Source organism: Sceloporus occidentalis, unplaced genomic scaffold (genome assembly GCF_023333645.1).
Source record: "Sceloporus occidentalis isolate IW3139 unplaced genomic scaffold, rSceOcc1.0.p SCAF_77, whole genome shotgun sequence".
Lineage (NCBI taxonomy): Eukaryota > Metazoa > Chordata > Lepidosauria > Squamata > Phrynosomatidae > Sceloporus > Sceloporus occidentalis.
This window is the reverse complement of record NW_028317057.1, coordinates 2,944,196-2,960,755: the sequence shown is the minus strand read 5'-3', so window position 1 is coordinate 2,960,755 and position 16,560 is coordinate 2,944,196. Positions and strand designations below refer to the sequence as shown.

At 39.6% G+C, this 16,560-nt stretch overlaps 1 protein-coding gene across 1 annotated transcript in view; it reads left to right on the top strand.

Moving 5' to 3' along the window:
* Positions 1-16,560, top strand: part of LOC149285579 (sorbin and SH3 domain-containing protein 2-like) — a 56,975-nt gene that overhangs the window by 12,998 nt on the left and 27,417 nt on the right. Inside the window, exons 6-12 of the mRNA XM_089495136.1 lie at positions 4,408-4,474; positions 5,735-5,796; positions 6,487-6,490; positions 7,164-7,338; positions 9,695-9,809; positions 15,237-15,320; positions 16,427-16,483. Coding sequence (XP_089351262.1) covers positions 4,408-4,474; positions 5,735-5,796; positions 6,487-6,490; positions 7,164-7,338; positions 9,695-9,809; positions 15,237-15,320; positions 16,427-16,483 — 564 coding nt within the window. The remainder of the gene's footprint in view (positions 1-4,407; positions 4,475-5,734; positions 5,797-6,486; positions 6,491-7,163; positions 7,339-9,694; positions 9,810-15,236; positions 15,321-16,426; positions 16,484-16,560) is intronic.

Sequence of the window (16,560 nt, the reverse complement as noted above, 5' to 3'; positions counted from 1 at the left end):
CACATAAGAACCATATATAAATATATTCTGAAAGATTGAGCAGGCCAGAGGGATAATAACATACACAGATCCAATTAATCTAAAAAACTGAGCAGCGTAATGACTGGTGAGACGGTATAACATATGTGAAACTGGCACACGGAAATAAAAATTGGCACATGCCAGATAGCCGCACGTGCGCCAGATCTGTGCAGGGCTTATTACTGTTGCCAAATTATTAATTCTGCCTTGAAGCATTCTGTGCACCACTGCTAAATTGGGCAATTGTTTTTTTGGTCACCGCGTTTTTAGGAGGCTTATGAGCTTTACAAATGTATGGCTTGTGTTTTCTGTCACAGGTCCTGATATATTGGCTTATTTTATTTTAAGTGTACAAAGGTGTCAATATTGTTAGAAACTAAGCGTTGCCACAGGCAGTGAGTTAATGCCATGACCGTTCTAGTTATTGTGGGGTGTCATAATAATGTGGCCCTGCATGCATCGAGTGCACAGGCAATCATATAGAGTTGCTGGCCAAGTATCGCTGTGAGGCCTGTTTTCTGTGGCTGCTTAGGGACAAGCCTAAAGACAGGGCTCTTCTGCTACAACTCGTGATCCTCCCACCACCCAACCCCATGCTTACCTTACTGCCTTGCCCCATTCTTCCGATCCCTGGAAAGGCGGCCCTGGTACCCACAAGGGCCCAGACACAGGTATCGGACGGTGGGGGCCCAGTCCAGGGTAGTGGTCCACAAAGGTCAATTATGGGTCCTGTGACAGATCATGGAGACCCGGGCTCCATTCAGGGGTACTGGTTGTACTCCTCTGATGGCAGGCCTGGGTGTGTGAATGATGATGGTGGTTTGACATCTTGGGGCCTTCCACTTACAGCGTGTCTTATTTCCAAAACCATTCTGTATTTACTCTTCTCTTTTGGCCCTAAAGTTACCTTCTGTGGTCAGATTCAAATCTTTACGGAAATAAAGTGTGATTAATAATCCAGGTATATATTTCCCCCATGTCTGCGGCAGCAAAACTGCCTGTTATTATAACTAATTAACGTGACCTCCTTTTACCGCAATTGGTTGGCTCATAGCAATACCTGCTATCTTAAGTATGTAATTACTGAATAAAGATAATAGACGGGTGTGCGCAAAATATATACTAGCCGTTAAATACTAATGAACCTGAACTTTCAGAGACATTCATTGCAATATCCAAAATATACCCTTGACGAAAGTAAATGCGAAGTTCCATCACTGTGGTTGTGAGGACCATGGCATTCCTGACTTGCAGTAATGGGGTTAAGACCAGCAATTAGTTAGAATGCCATTTCATGTATTCTGGATCATGATGCGGTTGTGGAGAATCCCGGAGGTTGTGTTTTTCTGCTTTGTTTGAAAGGTTGTTATGTGACTGTGAATGCAGTGCAGATTCGTTTGTGTACAACAAGGTAAATTGTTTGCAACTTTCCCATTAAAGATTAATTTTGCTCAAATCGCACCCATAATTTCAAAAGCCTGCGCATCACAATTTTCTGTGCCTTTTTTAATAACTGTTTGAAACCTGTCTGGGCAAGTCACACAATTGACAATCGCCCCATCTACCCCAAGCGATAGCTCATACTATTAAGATTGCCAATATAGGATCAGCAGCCATACCTTTTATTGTGTGTATTGAGCACACATCAGTTGAAAGTGATATGTCTAGTTTAATCTGCCTGTAAGTATAAAGGGATTTAAAAATAAAGCAGCTCTAGTTTTTGCATACTATAATGTTTTTCACACAGTTGCATATTAGTCCTATATACCGTATTTGCTCGATTAATAGACGACCCTGATTATAAGACGACCCCCCCAAAATCTGAATATTAATTTACGAAAAAAAGAAAAAGCCTGAATATAAAACGACCCTATAGGAAAAAAGTTTTACCAGTAAATGTTAATTCATTTAAACTATTACATTTTTTAATAAAAGCTATAATTGAGAAAAATATTTTTTTGTTTTTATTTCCTTGTATTTTTCAACCTGCCCCCCTGTTACGCACATCTGCCCCCAGGCTTGCCACTCCAATATGGCACTGTGGCCCATGATATGCCTTTTAACCCTCTATATGTCACTGTGCCCCATGATATGCCTTTTAACCCCCTATGTGCCACTCTGCCTCCAGAAATGCCTTATACCCCTATATGCCACTCTGGCATTTAGGGGGTTAAAAGGCACATTATGGGGCAGAGTGGCATATAGGGAGGTATAAGGCATTTCAGGAGGCAGAGTGGCGTTCAGGGGGTTAAAAGGCATTTCATAGAGCACTCTGCCTCCAGAAATGCCCTATGCCCCCATTTAACACTCCCCCCCCCCACACACACACACTCACCGGTGCTTCCAATTTCCTGCTGTATACCGGGGCAGCAGTCTTCCTTACGCTGCAGCCGGTGCGGGGAACTCTGATCTCTGACAGTCGGGGAAGGTCTGCGCGATGGACGCAGACAACCCCCGCTGCTAGCCACACCTCCATCCGGCTGCAGCGGAAGTTGTCTATGCGGATCGCGTGGACGTCAACCCGCTGCCCCGGCAATACAGCAGGAAATTGGAAGCACCGGTAAGTGTGGGGGGGGAGACAGGAGGATCCAGGTCCCCTGCAGCGGTGCGGGGGATCTGGATCTTAGTCTCATAGTCAGACCTCTATTTGAGGTCTGATTATAAGACGACCCCGATTAGAAGACGAGGGGTATTTTTCAGAGCATTTGCTCTGAAAAAAACCTTGTCTTATAATCGAGCAAATACGGTATATGTGTTCTTGCGCTGTTATCTTTGCCCAATCTACTAGATGAATACCCTGACTCCTTATCATACTGCCTCTGATAAACAAAAGAATGACTCGGACATTGTGACTAATGAAAGTCTACGGAGGAATAGTCTTCATTGGCATAAAGAATTGGCTCAGTGCGGTGATTGAGTAGGGAAAGTCGCCCACAATATCACATGACTGACAACAATGGCCGCCCCCAGGTCTGCAGATGAAGCAAGTTTATTGGAATGGAATAAAATAAAAAGACGTTTTCTTTGATACTAATTGCATTTTAACCCAATAAGACTCTCATGTAATATAGCCATGCAAATATGACTCGTCAAAATTGGCCGTGAAGTGTGATAGAATTCTCCAATATTTATGGTTCACATAGGTGCTTTTAATTAGTTTTGTTGGGCGTGATTACCCCTTTTAAGTTGACAGACATAACATGCTTTTCCTAGAGGAACGATTCAGCTTGGTTATATCGTTCTAAATGTTAGGATATATTGAGAGTCTGCTGTATTCTTTGCCTTCGTACCTGCTCTCTAATAGCACAAGGCTAGTACAAGCGCTGGATATCCTTCATGAAGAAGTTCTCTCTGGCACTCCCAGCGTTCCTGTGATCACAGCTGTCATTTTCAATACTCCGCATCATCCCTTCATGGACGCAGTAATGTGAAACGTGATTGATGCTTGAGACGCCTGGATTAAACAGTTCACTTACCGAGTGTGTCTGTCCTCAAGCAATCATTTCAACCTGATTGAATGACTTCACTCTGTATTCTTCGTGACTTTCCAAACATAAAACTCAATAAATATCTCCTCTTTGGTAACTGAATCATATTGCTTCTTCTTTTTCAGTGTTCTTGCAAATACACTGTTATATGTAACTATACAAAGTTGCAGTTACTATACTAAGTTGTATATAGTGTGTTCATTTTGAGTTATTAATATCATGCCAAGATTTCTACCACTACCGACTAGAATCCTGTTGTTGGTCCTCCGACATAAGGAACGCTGTTTGCTCGAAAGAAAATCTTTGGTAACCATGAAGGACAATGTTTGAGCCTACTACCAGACCTAAGGCAGTTATTACGGCAATATAAAAAAATAATTGTTGCTTAGCTCTATTGATAGATCGGTCCCCCAATAAATGACCAAAGCAACAAGTGTTTCTCTTTTCTGTGTGAGAAAAGTGCATGAAGTTGTTGGCATTAAACCAGTTTGTAAGAAGTACAATACTCAATGTTACTATAAAGATATTGGCAGCAAATTGTATTGTACAAGCAAGGCAAGGGTGTAAGTGAAGCTGGTTTAGTGGATTAACAGGTTGGAGCAGTTACATTGTGTTCCCGGGGCACTTCCTTCTGCCACTCAACTCAAACATCTAGTTCAAGAACGCGTCTCGCACGGGATGGATGGATAGATAGATGCATGGATAGGTAGATAGCTGTCGCGTATAATGGATTTTCTTTCAGATAATTCACTGACAATCTCTGATGACATGACTGCTTTCCTCAATACTTTGGTAATTACATTTTTCCTAGACTTCTGGGTGATTGTAGGTGCATTAATAGCATTTTTTAATAGTTTTGGGGAACCAGCATTCATTGCTTTCTTATTTTTATTTTTAGACGGTTGACAGACCCAAGGATTGGTACAAGACAATGTTCAAGCAGATCCACATGGTTCACAAGCCAGGTAAGTAGGAACTCAATGCTGCGTCCTGGGACACCTTGTTTACGGTATAGCCATGGCTGTATAGCGGATGCTGAGATTTCTGCTCTACATATTTATCTCTTTGTTCCTTCAAGGTGAGCAGCTGAAATTTTCAGCTCCCTGTATTTTGTTACATATAATGCCTGCAATTTTAGAGTAAAATCTTTCCGTCTTTGATGATGATGATAAACTAGACCTTCTCCCCGTATATATTAACATTGGTCATGCGGTCAGTAATTCTTTTTAAGCGGGCCGCCAGTTTTTCTTTCTTCTTTCAGTCGTGACATAGATTCATTATGGGCCAGCGAGTGGTGGCTGCAGATATGTAGTGTCCTATTTTATGAAATAGTTGGGGCCTTAGGCTATGTTTTCAGATCAGTGGGGATCAATTTACAGTATAGTTTAAAAGCATTGCATTGTTACAAAATGTTTTTTTTCCTACCATGGAAACCAGTTCCAACTCAGACTGCTTTAATGCATGAAATCAGCCTGCATTTAGTGAACTGAGATGATAAAATAGTTAGTGACAAGTCTACACAATGTGAATATAAAGGACACATCAAGACTATGGTAATGCCTGTTTCACATTTTTGTTTAAAATAAAAGGTTTTGGGGTTGAGCAGCCCCACCTGCCACACAGAGGAATCATTAATGGTGTCAAGGGAAGGCTTAAAGTTGAATGAGAGTCTGATTGGGTTAAGATGCAATGCGGTCTCATTGATTCAGCTCCTTGTTAAGCAATATAGCCATAAAGAAATTAGATGGGACTCGCCAAACCTGGGGTACTCTTCCGTAGTGGCGGGCTAAGCGATATACAGTATGGCCATATAGTGTGACGGAATTCCCAACATTTCTGTTTTTGAGATTGGTGGTTTTTGAATGGTATTAGCTGAGTATGCACTGAATTCTCGCTTTGTTTTGTATAAAATAAAAAGTTTGTCTATAACAATATCAACTGTGCAGTAATCTTATTGGAATCAGTTGTGTCTCTTGATAAGGATAAGCGGTCTGTACCTTTGTTGTTCTGTGCTTAGGACCGCATTAATATGACAAGGACAGGCATTAAGCAAGGGGGATTCATAGGGATGCATTATTTTCGAACGGGATGAGCCATAAAATGTGACGAACCATGAAGCATAAAGGAGAAGGTTGAAGTAATTCTTTATTTGTTCTTGGTCTGTAGTGAAAGGCTCACACAAGCATGTTTAACCACTCAAAGAATTACTTGGTTTATTGTTGCAGACAATGACAGTGATTTTTCAAACACAGCCTACGCATATAATACAGGTAAGTCATTACTTAATGTATACACTTTATGAAGAGATTTGTGACCTCCTTTGTACCAGCAAAGAATAAAGTATTCTTGCCGAGCCTATATGAATGCTACTATTATATCTATTTTGACCTAATTATTAGAATTCGTGTTTTCCCCTTTAGAATTGTCATGTGCCTGTGTTTAATTTATAGTATTATTAAACAGAAGATCTTTCATTACGAGTCCAAAATGGTTTTAATAATACTGGTCAGCAGTAAAAAAAAATCTTACATCAATATTGCGCAACATATGTGTATTTAATCACATTCTTGCACCCTACAATATGTTGGAAAAACATATCCTTTGAAATGTCATATAAAGGAGCAGATTAGATTGACAAGGTAAGTAGCGTGGAGGAAACTCTGAAAATCTCACCTTCGCTGGCAAGGACCAAGAAGAGGGAATGTGAACCAGAAATGACTGCAGAGAGAATCATGGTGGATCTACCAAATGTCTACTCTCTTTTCCAATGGCCTCATGTTTAATTGCACCCTTTTCCTAAAGAATGAGATTCTTCATGATATTCCCAATGTTAATTGGTACAGTTTTTCACCTCTTTTTAATTATGATGTTCATCATAGGGCAACAATCTTGCTTGATCTATAGAGCACCTGATGTACGGATGTTTACTGGTAACCAGGTGGCTTGTCACTCCCTATTACCTATCCGGAATAAGGAGCCTCGTCCCCATTGAATCAGAGATTTGTGACATAAGGGGATAGACGCCACTTGTATCCCATGCTTCCCTTTCAAATCTTCAGAATATTGCCTTTACACTTTGATTGCCCATGATGAGGGCAACCTCTGTGCCAGTGAAATGCACTGCGGGCACTATTACTGTAGTTTTACTTTAGCTTCCTTAATGGAAAAAGTGTCTATTCCTATTGCCCCTCTTGGGTACAGACTTCTTAGTGATAAATAGCTTTTTTACAATTCAGAAGGGTTCTAGGGGTAATGCAGATACTATGTAGCAACATTTATTTATAACGTTTATGCAGACTAAGGGAGCTTTTCATTTGTTAATTCAGCACTCTCCTCCTATAAAGTAGCATTTTTTGGCTATTGAGCTATATGGAGGTGGGGATATAGAGTGCTAAGGAATTTTAGGGATCACTATATCAATGAGTTATTAGTTTTTTTTTTATTTATGTTTATTTAAGTTTTAACTTTAAGCGGTTTCTCACGCTATTAGCTTATATAGTAAAGTAGCCAGAAATACTTCCTATTTTCTTCTGGAGTAAAACAGAGACTTGTTTGTTTAGGATCCATCCATAACCTGCTACTATTGTTTTAATTGTGTGGTACTATGTCTACTGAAAAGATATCTGAACAACTTTTATTTGTTCACAGATTCAGCGATTTCTGCCTTTTCGCATCCTGCTGCAAAGACGCAGACCTACCGGCCTTTGTCTAAAAGTGTCTCTGACAACGGCACTGATATATTTCGAGCTTCGTCCCCTCTGCCTCCTCCCATACCTGTGCCTCCTCCATCCGTGCCTCTCAGACCTCGAGAGCAGTCCTCTCCAGAAAAGTAAGCAACTTGGAACGTTCTCATTAGCGGAACATCTAAGGAGTCACAGTGGAAGCTCAGTGTACAATGTGTCTTGTGTCTTCTATGAGCAATGTGGTGAAACGTAAGAAGTTTTCTTCACAGCGTACATGGAATCTTCCTAATCAGTGACTCTAAATAGTTCTGATAAATTTAGCTTACTTACACAACTAGCCTTTAGGCAAACTGATCAAATCCTCCATGTGATCAGGGAGATTCAATTGTTTTAAAAATACCTCTTATTGTTTTTGTGGGCTTCATTTGTAATTCTAATGTTCAATACAGCCTCTCTGAGCTTTTTATACCCCACTCAACCCCCCCCCTTCTCTTATACCATCACTTGTTTAAGAAGTTGTAACCTCTATCATGTTGATCAGTATTGCTTCGGACCTGATGAAGGGAGGATAACTCTCGAAAGCTTGTCTTTTAAATATTATGTTAGTCCAATAAAAAAGGTATCACCGCATACTCTGCAATACTCTATTTTTTGACGTTGTGTCTACTGGACTAATACGACTTCACCCTTTTACATATATATATATATATATCTATATATATCTATAGATATATATATATATATATAGATACATATATAATATGTTTATTTCCTGTTGATTTATTCTTCAAATCCCTTTTGTTAAATGTGCAATAACGGTACAGGGACCTGCCACGATTTGATAAGCAGATATGATATGATTCCCCAGAGATCTCCTCTTCCTTTCTCTTATGGGGTCCAAAGCACGCTAGCTACAAAATACTTTACTCCAGCATGGATTGGGGCAGATGTAGCCAGAAAGTAGATAGAGCCAAATACCACATTCCCCACCCAGAAGCCCCAAAGACTAAGCAATAACCTCCAGGCCAAATCTAGAGAGTTCCTGGGTTATATCCATACCTCCTGTATCTTGTAGATGTAGATTATACTCTAGACACCTACATTCAGATATGCAATGGCTGTGACTGTTCTTTGCTAATATGCTGTACTGAACAAATACCAGGCACTGTAGTCTAATTGGCATTATTCTCTGTAAAACATATGGAGCCTACATGCCTCACACCTACTGCTGGAAACCAAGCGTGAAGCTGGTGGAGTGGGCGTTAAATACATTCTGCTGCTAGAAACTAAAGGTTGAAGATTGACCTTGTTTTCCCATCCTCTGGTGGAAGTGTGACATATGTTGCTTGAGAATACTATCATTTCACACTAGCCTGATTAATAGGCTGTAATACAAGCACTGAAATGATTACACATAACAAGACATAATTCTTTAACTTCTATCATCTGCTGGTGGTAGCGTGACACTCCGTGTAGTGCATAGCAATAATTATGAAGTAACTATGCCTCGCAGGCTGCTTGGTACTGAATTCAAGTGGTGGAGGCTTCTTCTTCATACAGGGGATGGGCAGGTTAACTCTTAATTATCGTCGGTTATATGTTCAGTTCTCGGAATCTGTTTTGCTGGGGTATGAGATGAAAGCATCATGTGTGGCAGGTTACATCCCACAGAATCACAATCATTTATTCTAACAGGGACTGCGAATGATACCATTATCCGTCCCTTCTGCAGTCCCTTGCCTTGCTGGCACTCACCACCTACCTCCCACCCTCGGAAAATGCAGTAGCCAGTTGTCATGTTACCAAGTGACGATGCGATGAGATAAGAGAAAGATACCAGATGGCACATAATCACAGAGTATTCAGCACCAAATGATGACCAAATCACTATATATTAGACTACTTAGCTGAAAACAATCTTTTCTTTTTCTAAGACATGTAATGATCTGTAAGTCCCGGTATGGATGTTACACAAAAACACATTTCTTTATTGAAAATTTGTAAAAAAAAAAAAAGTGTCAATTAATACCTCCTTGTCTATCTTAATCTGCTTGCAAAGTATGTTGGGGTTTATTATTATTTTATTATAAATTGACTTTTATAGCATCATCTTGTGGTTGGGTGGCTTTATGTAATGGACATTGCTTTATCTCAAACCATCTTACCCCTGTTAGTTGCATCGATACAGATAATTACCCCATTGGAGATATTCCTACTCTATAATTCTAATAAACATCCACACACATTACTTACAGATATATCGTTTTGTTAACTTTTTTACCTTATTATTTATTTACCTTATGATATTAACAATCCACAATGTCTCTTACGTTTGACAGAGTTGCTAGCAAACTATTATTGTGTATTGATTTATATAGCGTCATTATATTCTAGTGTGCAGTACAATGAGAAGTTAAATCAATAAAATCAATGATGTTATAAGATCGTGCGTATTTTTGGAGTGAGACTTGTAACACTCTTGTGTACTTTTTTGTGTTCTAGAAATGAATGGGAACCACCGGACAGGAAAGTGGACACCCGCAAGTTTCGCTCAGAACCAAGAAGTATCTTTGAGTACGAGCCAGGAAAGTCATCCATTCTTGAGCACGAAAGGCCGGTAAGAACCGAGTCATAAACTTAAAGCGTATGTTACGTCTACACCAAAGTACAGGGATCTGTGTCCATACACATTGCAGTAGATCTAATCCCTGTTAGAAATGCTTGCAAGCGATCGGTGTAATTTCTGGAATTAGTTTAGTGGAAACTTAATGAAAAATCTCCATAATACATGTCAATAAGGGCAGTAATATAATTTATTGGCAGATAACAATCATTATTATAAAATAATTAGGTCAATGGTAAAGCAGTACAAACTCATTCAATGGTAAAGCATCTCAAAGACCACTTTTATTATTTGTTTCCAATTCTAAGATGAGAAGCACATTTAATATAGCACTGTGCCATAGCTGACCAGACACGTTTATTTGTGCCATTTAAATACTCCATGCTCAAAATATATTTTGCTGCAGGAAAAATAACATCTGATACTTGTGGTATTAACACTGTAGGATTATGATGCATAAGAGCCATTCTGGATATTGATACATCAGAGATTGATTTGTGTGTATGATGTCATAGCTGCACCAAGGCTTGAAGAATTTTGTTTCTCTAAAATATATTTATCACAGACAGCGCATAGAAGTAAACTACATTTTCATAGATAGATACCACGGCTGCACAGCTCAAGTATTTAAGGGCCGAAAACAGGTCAGAAATTATGTCCTTGTCTGAAAACAAGTAGTCCGTGCTAAAGCATGGATATCCAGAAACTGTGGCCTCCTTGTGGTTCTCCAGACTCTTGGAGCCCTTCTGTATACCAACAAATCTGGCTTCTACTGTCTCAATAAAAATGAAAATAGCAACATCAATAATTTCAAACATAGTCATGTTTTCCAAAGGGTCAGTTTATAGTGGAGTATTGATAATGTGTCTGTTGTTTGTCGTATAGTTACTGAAATATATGCTTCTGTGTCTGTGCCGAACTTAAGTGGAAAGTCATGATCTTGGCTGGCTCCTGTCTCCTTTTCCATGAGAGTTCGTAATTTTGTCTTAAAGTCCACTGTGTGACCATATTTAAATTAAATGCTTATTTGACAAGAATGAGCAAGCATAAATACTATCCATTTCCACATCTTTTATTATGCACTGATATGACTTGATGTTAGTGTTCACTGTGGCTCACAGTAGAACACGCGTTTTGGCATGTGTTTCATAAGTATTGCCAGGTATTAATTCCTCTCTAATTAAAATAACTCATAAATATTTGGTATGTAAAGCTAAACATTCTACAAATTATTTAAATGGTGACCTTATCACATTTTCCAGGTTCATAATATTTTGTTTCCTGGCTGTAATATACTACCATGCGCTTGTTTCTTCTCAACAGAATCATGTTGTTCCGCGGAGGCGCGGTTACATACAATAAGTTATGACTTTATTGATAAATTGTGGCAGCCAAATGTGTCTGTAACATTATTCAACAGTTTGCAAACACCCCCAAAGGGTTATCGTATTAAGGCGGCATTAAGATACAGAGCAGCTGAATGAAGTTGATGTTGTGAACATCAACTGTGCGCACCAAAATGCATTATTGGCATCCTTGAATATTTTGTATATCACATGCAATATCTCCTAAAAGGCATATAGTGAAACAGCACTGGTCTATATACTCTCGTATGTTTGATGCAGAGAGGCACAGGATAAAGCTGAATTGTTCTTATATGCCTTCAAATTCTATGTTAAAATGGCCACTTTTAGTCTGTGTTCCTTTTTCACACTGGCAAAGACGAGATAGCTGCCTGAAAGCATCAGAAACAATATTATAACCAAACATAAAGATTCTAACGGGTACAAGACCATGGTGTCCCTGTTTTAACAGCTATTAAATGTTGTTATTAAAAAGTTTGCTGCTAAAGAAACTGTCAAGAACCTCCCTGGACGTGGTGGCAAGTGGAAAATTGATTGGAGAAGTCTTTCAAGGTTAGTGCTAACTGTGGGAGAAATATAGCTTAAACATCCACACAGCCTAAGGCTAAGCTGGGGTGGTGGTTTCGATCGTACCATACGCCGCACAATAAACCACGAATGGCTTTATGGGTGAAAATCATGGGTCCTCCAGCGTGAGCACGCATCCAAGAGCACAAAAAGAATGGTGGGGAAGGAAAAACGGATTCTTTTAGACTGGACATAAATGAACCGTGGTCTCAATCCAATTGAAAACTTTTGGAAGGAGTAAAAATCTGCGTTTGGGGAAAATCAGCAAAATTGAAGAGAAACTGCCAGAAGACAGATCTAAGAAGATTATAGATGGCTACAAGAAAAGTTTGAAGGCTGTCATTGTTGCCAAGGTTTATGCAACCAAATATTAGGGAAGGATGCCTTTAATTTTACATTTCTTCTGTGAAATCACTGAACGTAGGAACATTTCCAGTCATTTCTGAAGATATACTACGTGATGTAAAGGGTGTCAATAATGTTTACCATGAATGTATGAAATAATAACAAAACTACGATCGGAAATCAGCTGCTCATTCGAGCTCCAAAATGCCAACGGCTGCAGGAGGTGCTTCCTAAATAGTGGTTTCTCTGTCACCATTAGAAGAAGACCTCTTACATTCCAACAGATGATTTTATCTGATGTGGGAACATCCCTGGTTAGAGGTACACGGCTGGCTGTCTTAGCGGGTGTGCCATGTTTTTATAAGTCATGAATAACCTGGGAATTTCGCCAAGCAATGTGCACTGTAGTCGTTGCGTTAACAGTAGATCTCTGAATCTAACCTTGTTCAGAAACCAAACGTGAGTTCACTTAGACCACATAAAATCATGTAACACATGGTAAAAGTTTCCCAAGAGTTTCAGTATATTTTTATGGAGGCGTGTGGCATGGGAGTAGAGGCTTGTCGCACAAACCAAAATAAAGACGGTTTCAGTACTTCTGACCCCTTAACTTGTTCCCATAAAGTCGTTTGTCAAACTCAGTCCGTAACATCTTACTGACCCACCATATTCAGATGAATACGCTTATTTTTTTGTTTGCTTATTGAAAATAAAGTAGTACATTTGTCGCATCCGTCATAAAGATAGCAGTGTGTGCGTTACAGATATGTCCTGTGTGCCAGTGTTGCTTTGTAGTAATAGGGATATTTGCCACCAGGCCTGGACTGGCCATCCAGCATTGCCCATTGGCCTTTCCCACCCACCTTTGTTGCCACTTGTGCAGCCAGTCCTTCAGTGTGTGGCTGCTAGCTAGTTGCGCATGCAGCTGTGTGTATCCACCAGTCACACACGTTCCCTTTACATACCAGGGATCTCTCCGGGTTTGTCTTTGAGTCATTTATCTTTTTCTGGGCAGGGGTATCAGTGTATGCTCTGCTCATTTTTGTGCCTACTCAATACTGCCTGGCCCCAGAGAGCTTTGGAAATGCCATACCTAGGAAGTTCCTAGGTATGACTGTTTATTAAAAACTGACCTTAAAATGCCAGGAGTGGTTTTCAGCCCCATTCTGTTCCTCTTTACCCCAAATCTGCCAACAGCAGCATGACTCTTCCATGACATCGCTAGCTAAAAGGGTCTCATCTATCATGATGGATCATCTACCTGTTCTCAGAATCTATGTGATTTCATTGTACTAGTTGTTATAGAATGAGTTAGTGATGAAGATATGGTAATAGGCAAGCTGTCTCTCTTTTTAAAAATTCTTTTTTTTTTTGTCTTTAAAATTTAGAGCACTTATTACAGTGCCACTGAAAGTGACCAGGTAGCCACTTGGATTATGGGTATTTTTGCCTTTTGCACGTATTGGTCTTGGGTGTTTATTTATGAAATGTGGTGTGCAAACGTTGAGAGTATTTAAAAGGGTGTGAATTCATTTGCATGTCTGTAACAAGCTTTTTTTTTTTACATAGATATGGACTTTCTGGCTTTAGGGATATCGTTATCTGTACTGTCTCCACCTATAACTTTAGGAGCCAGGAGCATTGGTTCTTCAAAGAGGGTAACCTTCAACTAATCAGTGTTTAAATAGTGCTGTTTATTTACATATACAGTTCTATCCTAATATTTAGGTCAGCTCTTTAATTATCAAATTACTTCCTCGTGTATGACCTTCCCCGACCTGTTACTTTAGGTTGGTGTAGACCAAGACTGTCCTCAGGATTTGTGAGGACCATTTTGATCTAGTAGTCCTCATTTCAACTAATGTTTAATATACCTGAACGTAACATAGGTTTTTGGCCTCATGCCTCTTTTAAATTATACAAGAGCCCTCACTCCTCACTATATCCTCATATAAGCAAGGCTTATGCTCTCCTTTACGATTGTGGTCTATACCCGTCTGTGATGTGTGGCGCTTTGTGATATGACTTCATGTCTGGCTGCCTCACTTCTTTCAGAACCTGGAGGGACCATAATTAGTAGAAAGCTGTAAGCAGTAGTCCTCAGGCTGAGGATTTATTGATTTTAAGGAAATCTGGTGGGTGGGGAGGCAGCCCCCCAACCCCCACCCCCAGCCTAAGGGAGCCCCTGTTATAGAGTGCCTCAAATAAATGAAGAACCAAGGAAAAGCACACCCAGAAAGTTCTTACTGCACATAACAGCGCATGAGCAGATGTTCTGTGGTCAACTCTCTGTTGTAACACTGTAGCAGTGTACAGCTTCACTTAGCTGCTTTTTTCTTGCGTTGCTATAAGAGTTGCTGCCGCCGCAAATGTATATATAACGCATCTCTTTAAAGCTTATGAACTTCTCTGTGATATACAAGTCTTGTTTTGTTGTTTTATATCTTGCATACTGTACCATCTGTCATAATATCTTTACCTTAATAATGGGTTTGGGGTGTATACCAGTTTTTTTAACCTTACTTGGTTGCACTCCAAAGGTTCTCATCTGGTATATCTTTCTTTTTCTCACTGCACCCATCTCCGTTAAAGAGTTTATTTATTTGTTTAGCATAAAACCTGGTGGTACACTGAGCTGTTATAAGGCAGGAATGTGCAAATCGGCCTGGCACTTAAATTCATGAAATATTTAAAGAATCTCCAGGTACCCTCAGAATATACTCTGCGATGGATGCCACATTTCAGTTTTTGTACCCACTATTTGAGTAAAAATATGGTGCATCCACTACCTCTTATATTGTGAACCAGTATTGTATATTTTATTCAAAGCCGTGAGGCAATCTATATTCTTTCTTCCGTTTATAAGCCGATCTTTTTTCAGATGATATTATATGCATTTTTCTTCTGCTTTTATCAGATTAATCTCTTTTTATTGCTTCGGGTTTTCATATGTCCCATTGTGTACCCCTTTCCACCCTTCCCTCCTTTGTTGAACTTGTTTGCTGCTTCTGTGACTTTATTTTTCCTCCTTTTTTTTTTGTTTGTTTTGTGCATGATTGCTTTTATTTTCAAAACAATGGCATCTCCATTTTTTTTTTCTTAGTCTCCCTTTTCATTCCATCCCCATTCCCCTTCCCTGCTCCAGAACGGTCGCATAAATCCAGATGAGATAGATTTAGAAAATGAACCATGGTATAAATTCTTTTCAGAGCTGGAATTTGGACATCCGGTAAGTGAGGATAGGTGCTAATGCTTAAATTTGAGTGTCAGGAAAGTCTAATTCTAGAATGCATGTGAGATCTTCCACTATACTGTACTAACATAGACCAAGGACGTATCTTCACATATATAAAGCTATAACAATATAAACTTTTGGATGTGCATGTTTCATTAGTTACAGCTAATAGTATGCTCTACTTGATTCAGGAAAGAAAGTACAGGTTGGCCTGCTTTCAGCCAGCCAAGTTAGAATGCACCTCCCGCTACTCCCTACACCCACTGGGACCACTGTAGACCAAGCAAAGACCATAGAAACATTATATCAACTTTACTAGTTTCATTAGTGGAACCGTTAATAGTATTTTGGATAGGAAGTGACCAGTGGAGACATTGTTGAAGCCATGGTGGTTTGGGTTGGGGAAAGGCTCAGCTGCTAAGCAAGAAGGGTATTTACCAAGTACCCAGACACATTGTTAAACCCAGCTGCCCTAGAGTTTGATGAACCTAACTTGGTACTATTTAAAACATGTATAAGAGACAATTTGTATATTCAATAGTCTCCACTGTAGGAAGTATCAGTGTTTTGTCTTTGCACCAACTAATGTCCACCCTGCTGGCTGGAAAAATGGTCTTGGTCTTATAAGAATAGTAAAAAATGATATGATCCAGTCGGCAAGAACCTTTTTTTGGTTGCTACTATAAGACCACTTATCCATTTTGGACCAGAGTTACTTTTCATATGTAACTACCACAGAATGTTAAGCTTTTAAAAGTTGGTTGCTAACCCAAGACTGCTGTGGCACTAACATTTCACGTTTGTTATTCTAGAAAATACTCACAGGTACCTTTTTGTAGTGTCATTCACTAACGTAACTAACACTGACTTTCATGTAGTGTGTTAGCTTTAACCCCATCTGTTCCAGAGGTGTGAGTACTGTATTGCGATGTTCTGCGATGCATTACTGCACCCTCGGGTAGCCAGGGTCTTCTGCAGGTAGGTGATACCATCTTCATTCCCTTCACCGATAGTCCCCGTTCTGCCTGCTCACTTTCTGCTATGATTTTGCTCCATCTCATCTCCTTACCTGTACATTTTTGTTCTATGTCTGCCACCAGCCTCCTAAAAAACTATTGGATTATGTTCAAGAAAGCACCCCCCATGTGTCTACTGAGGTAATTCAAATCTTATTCCTTGTTTGCATGGTTTGAATGCAAAGAAAATATAATGGTGGCAATAAATGCTACCTTCA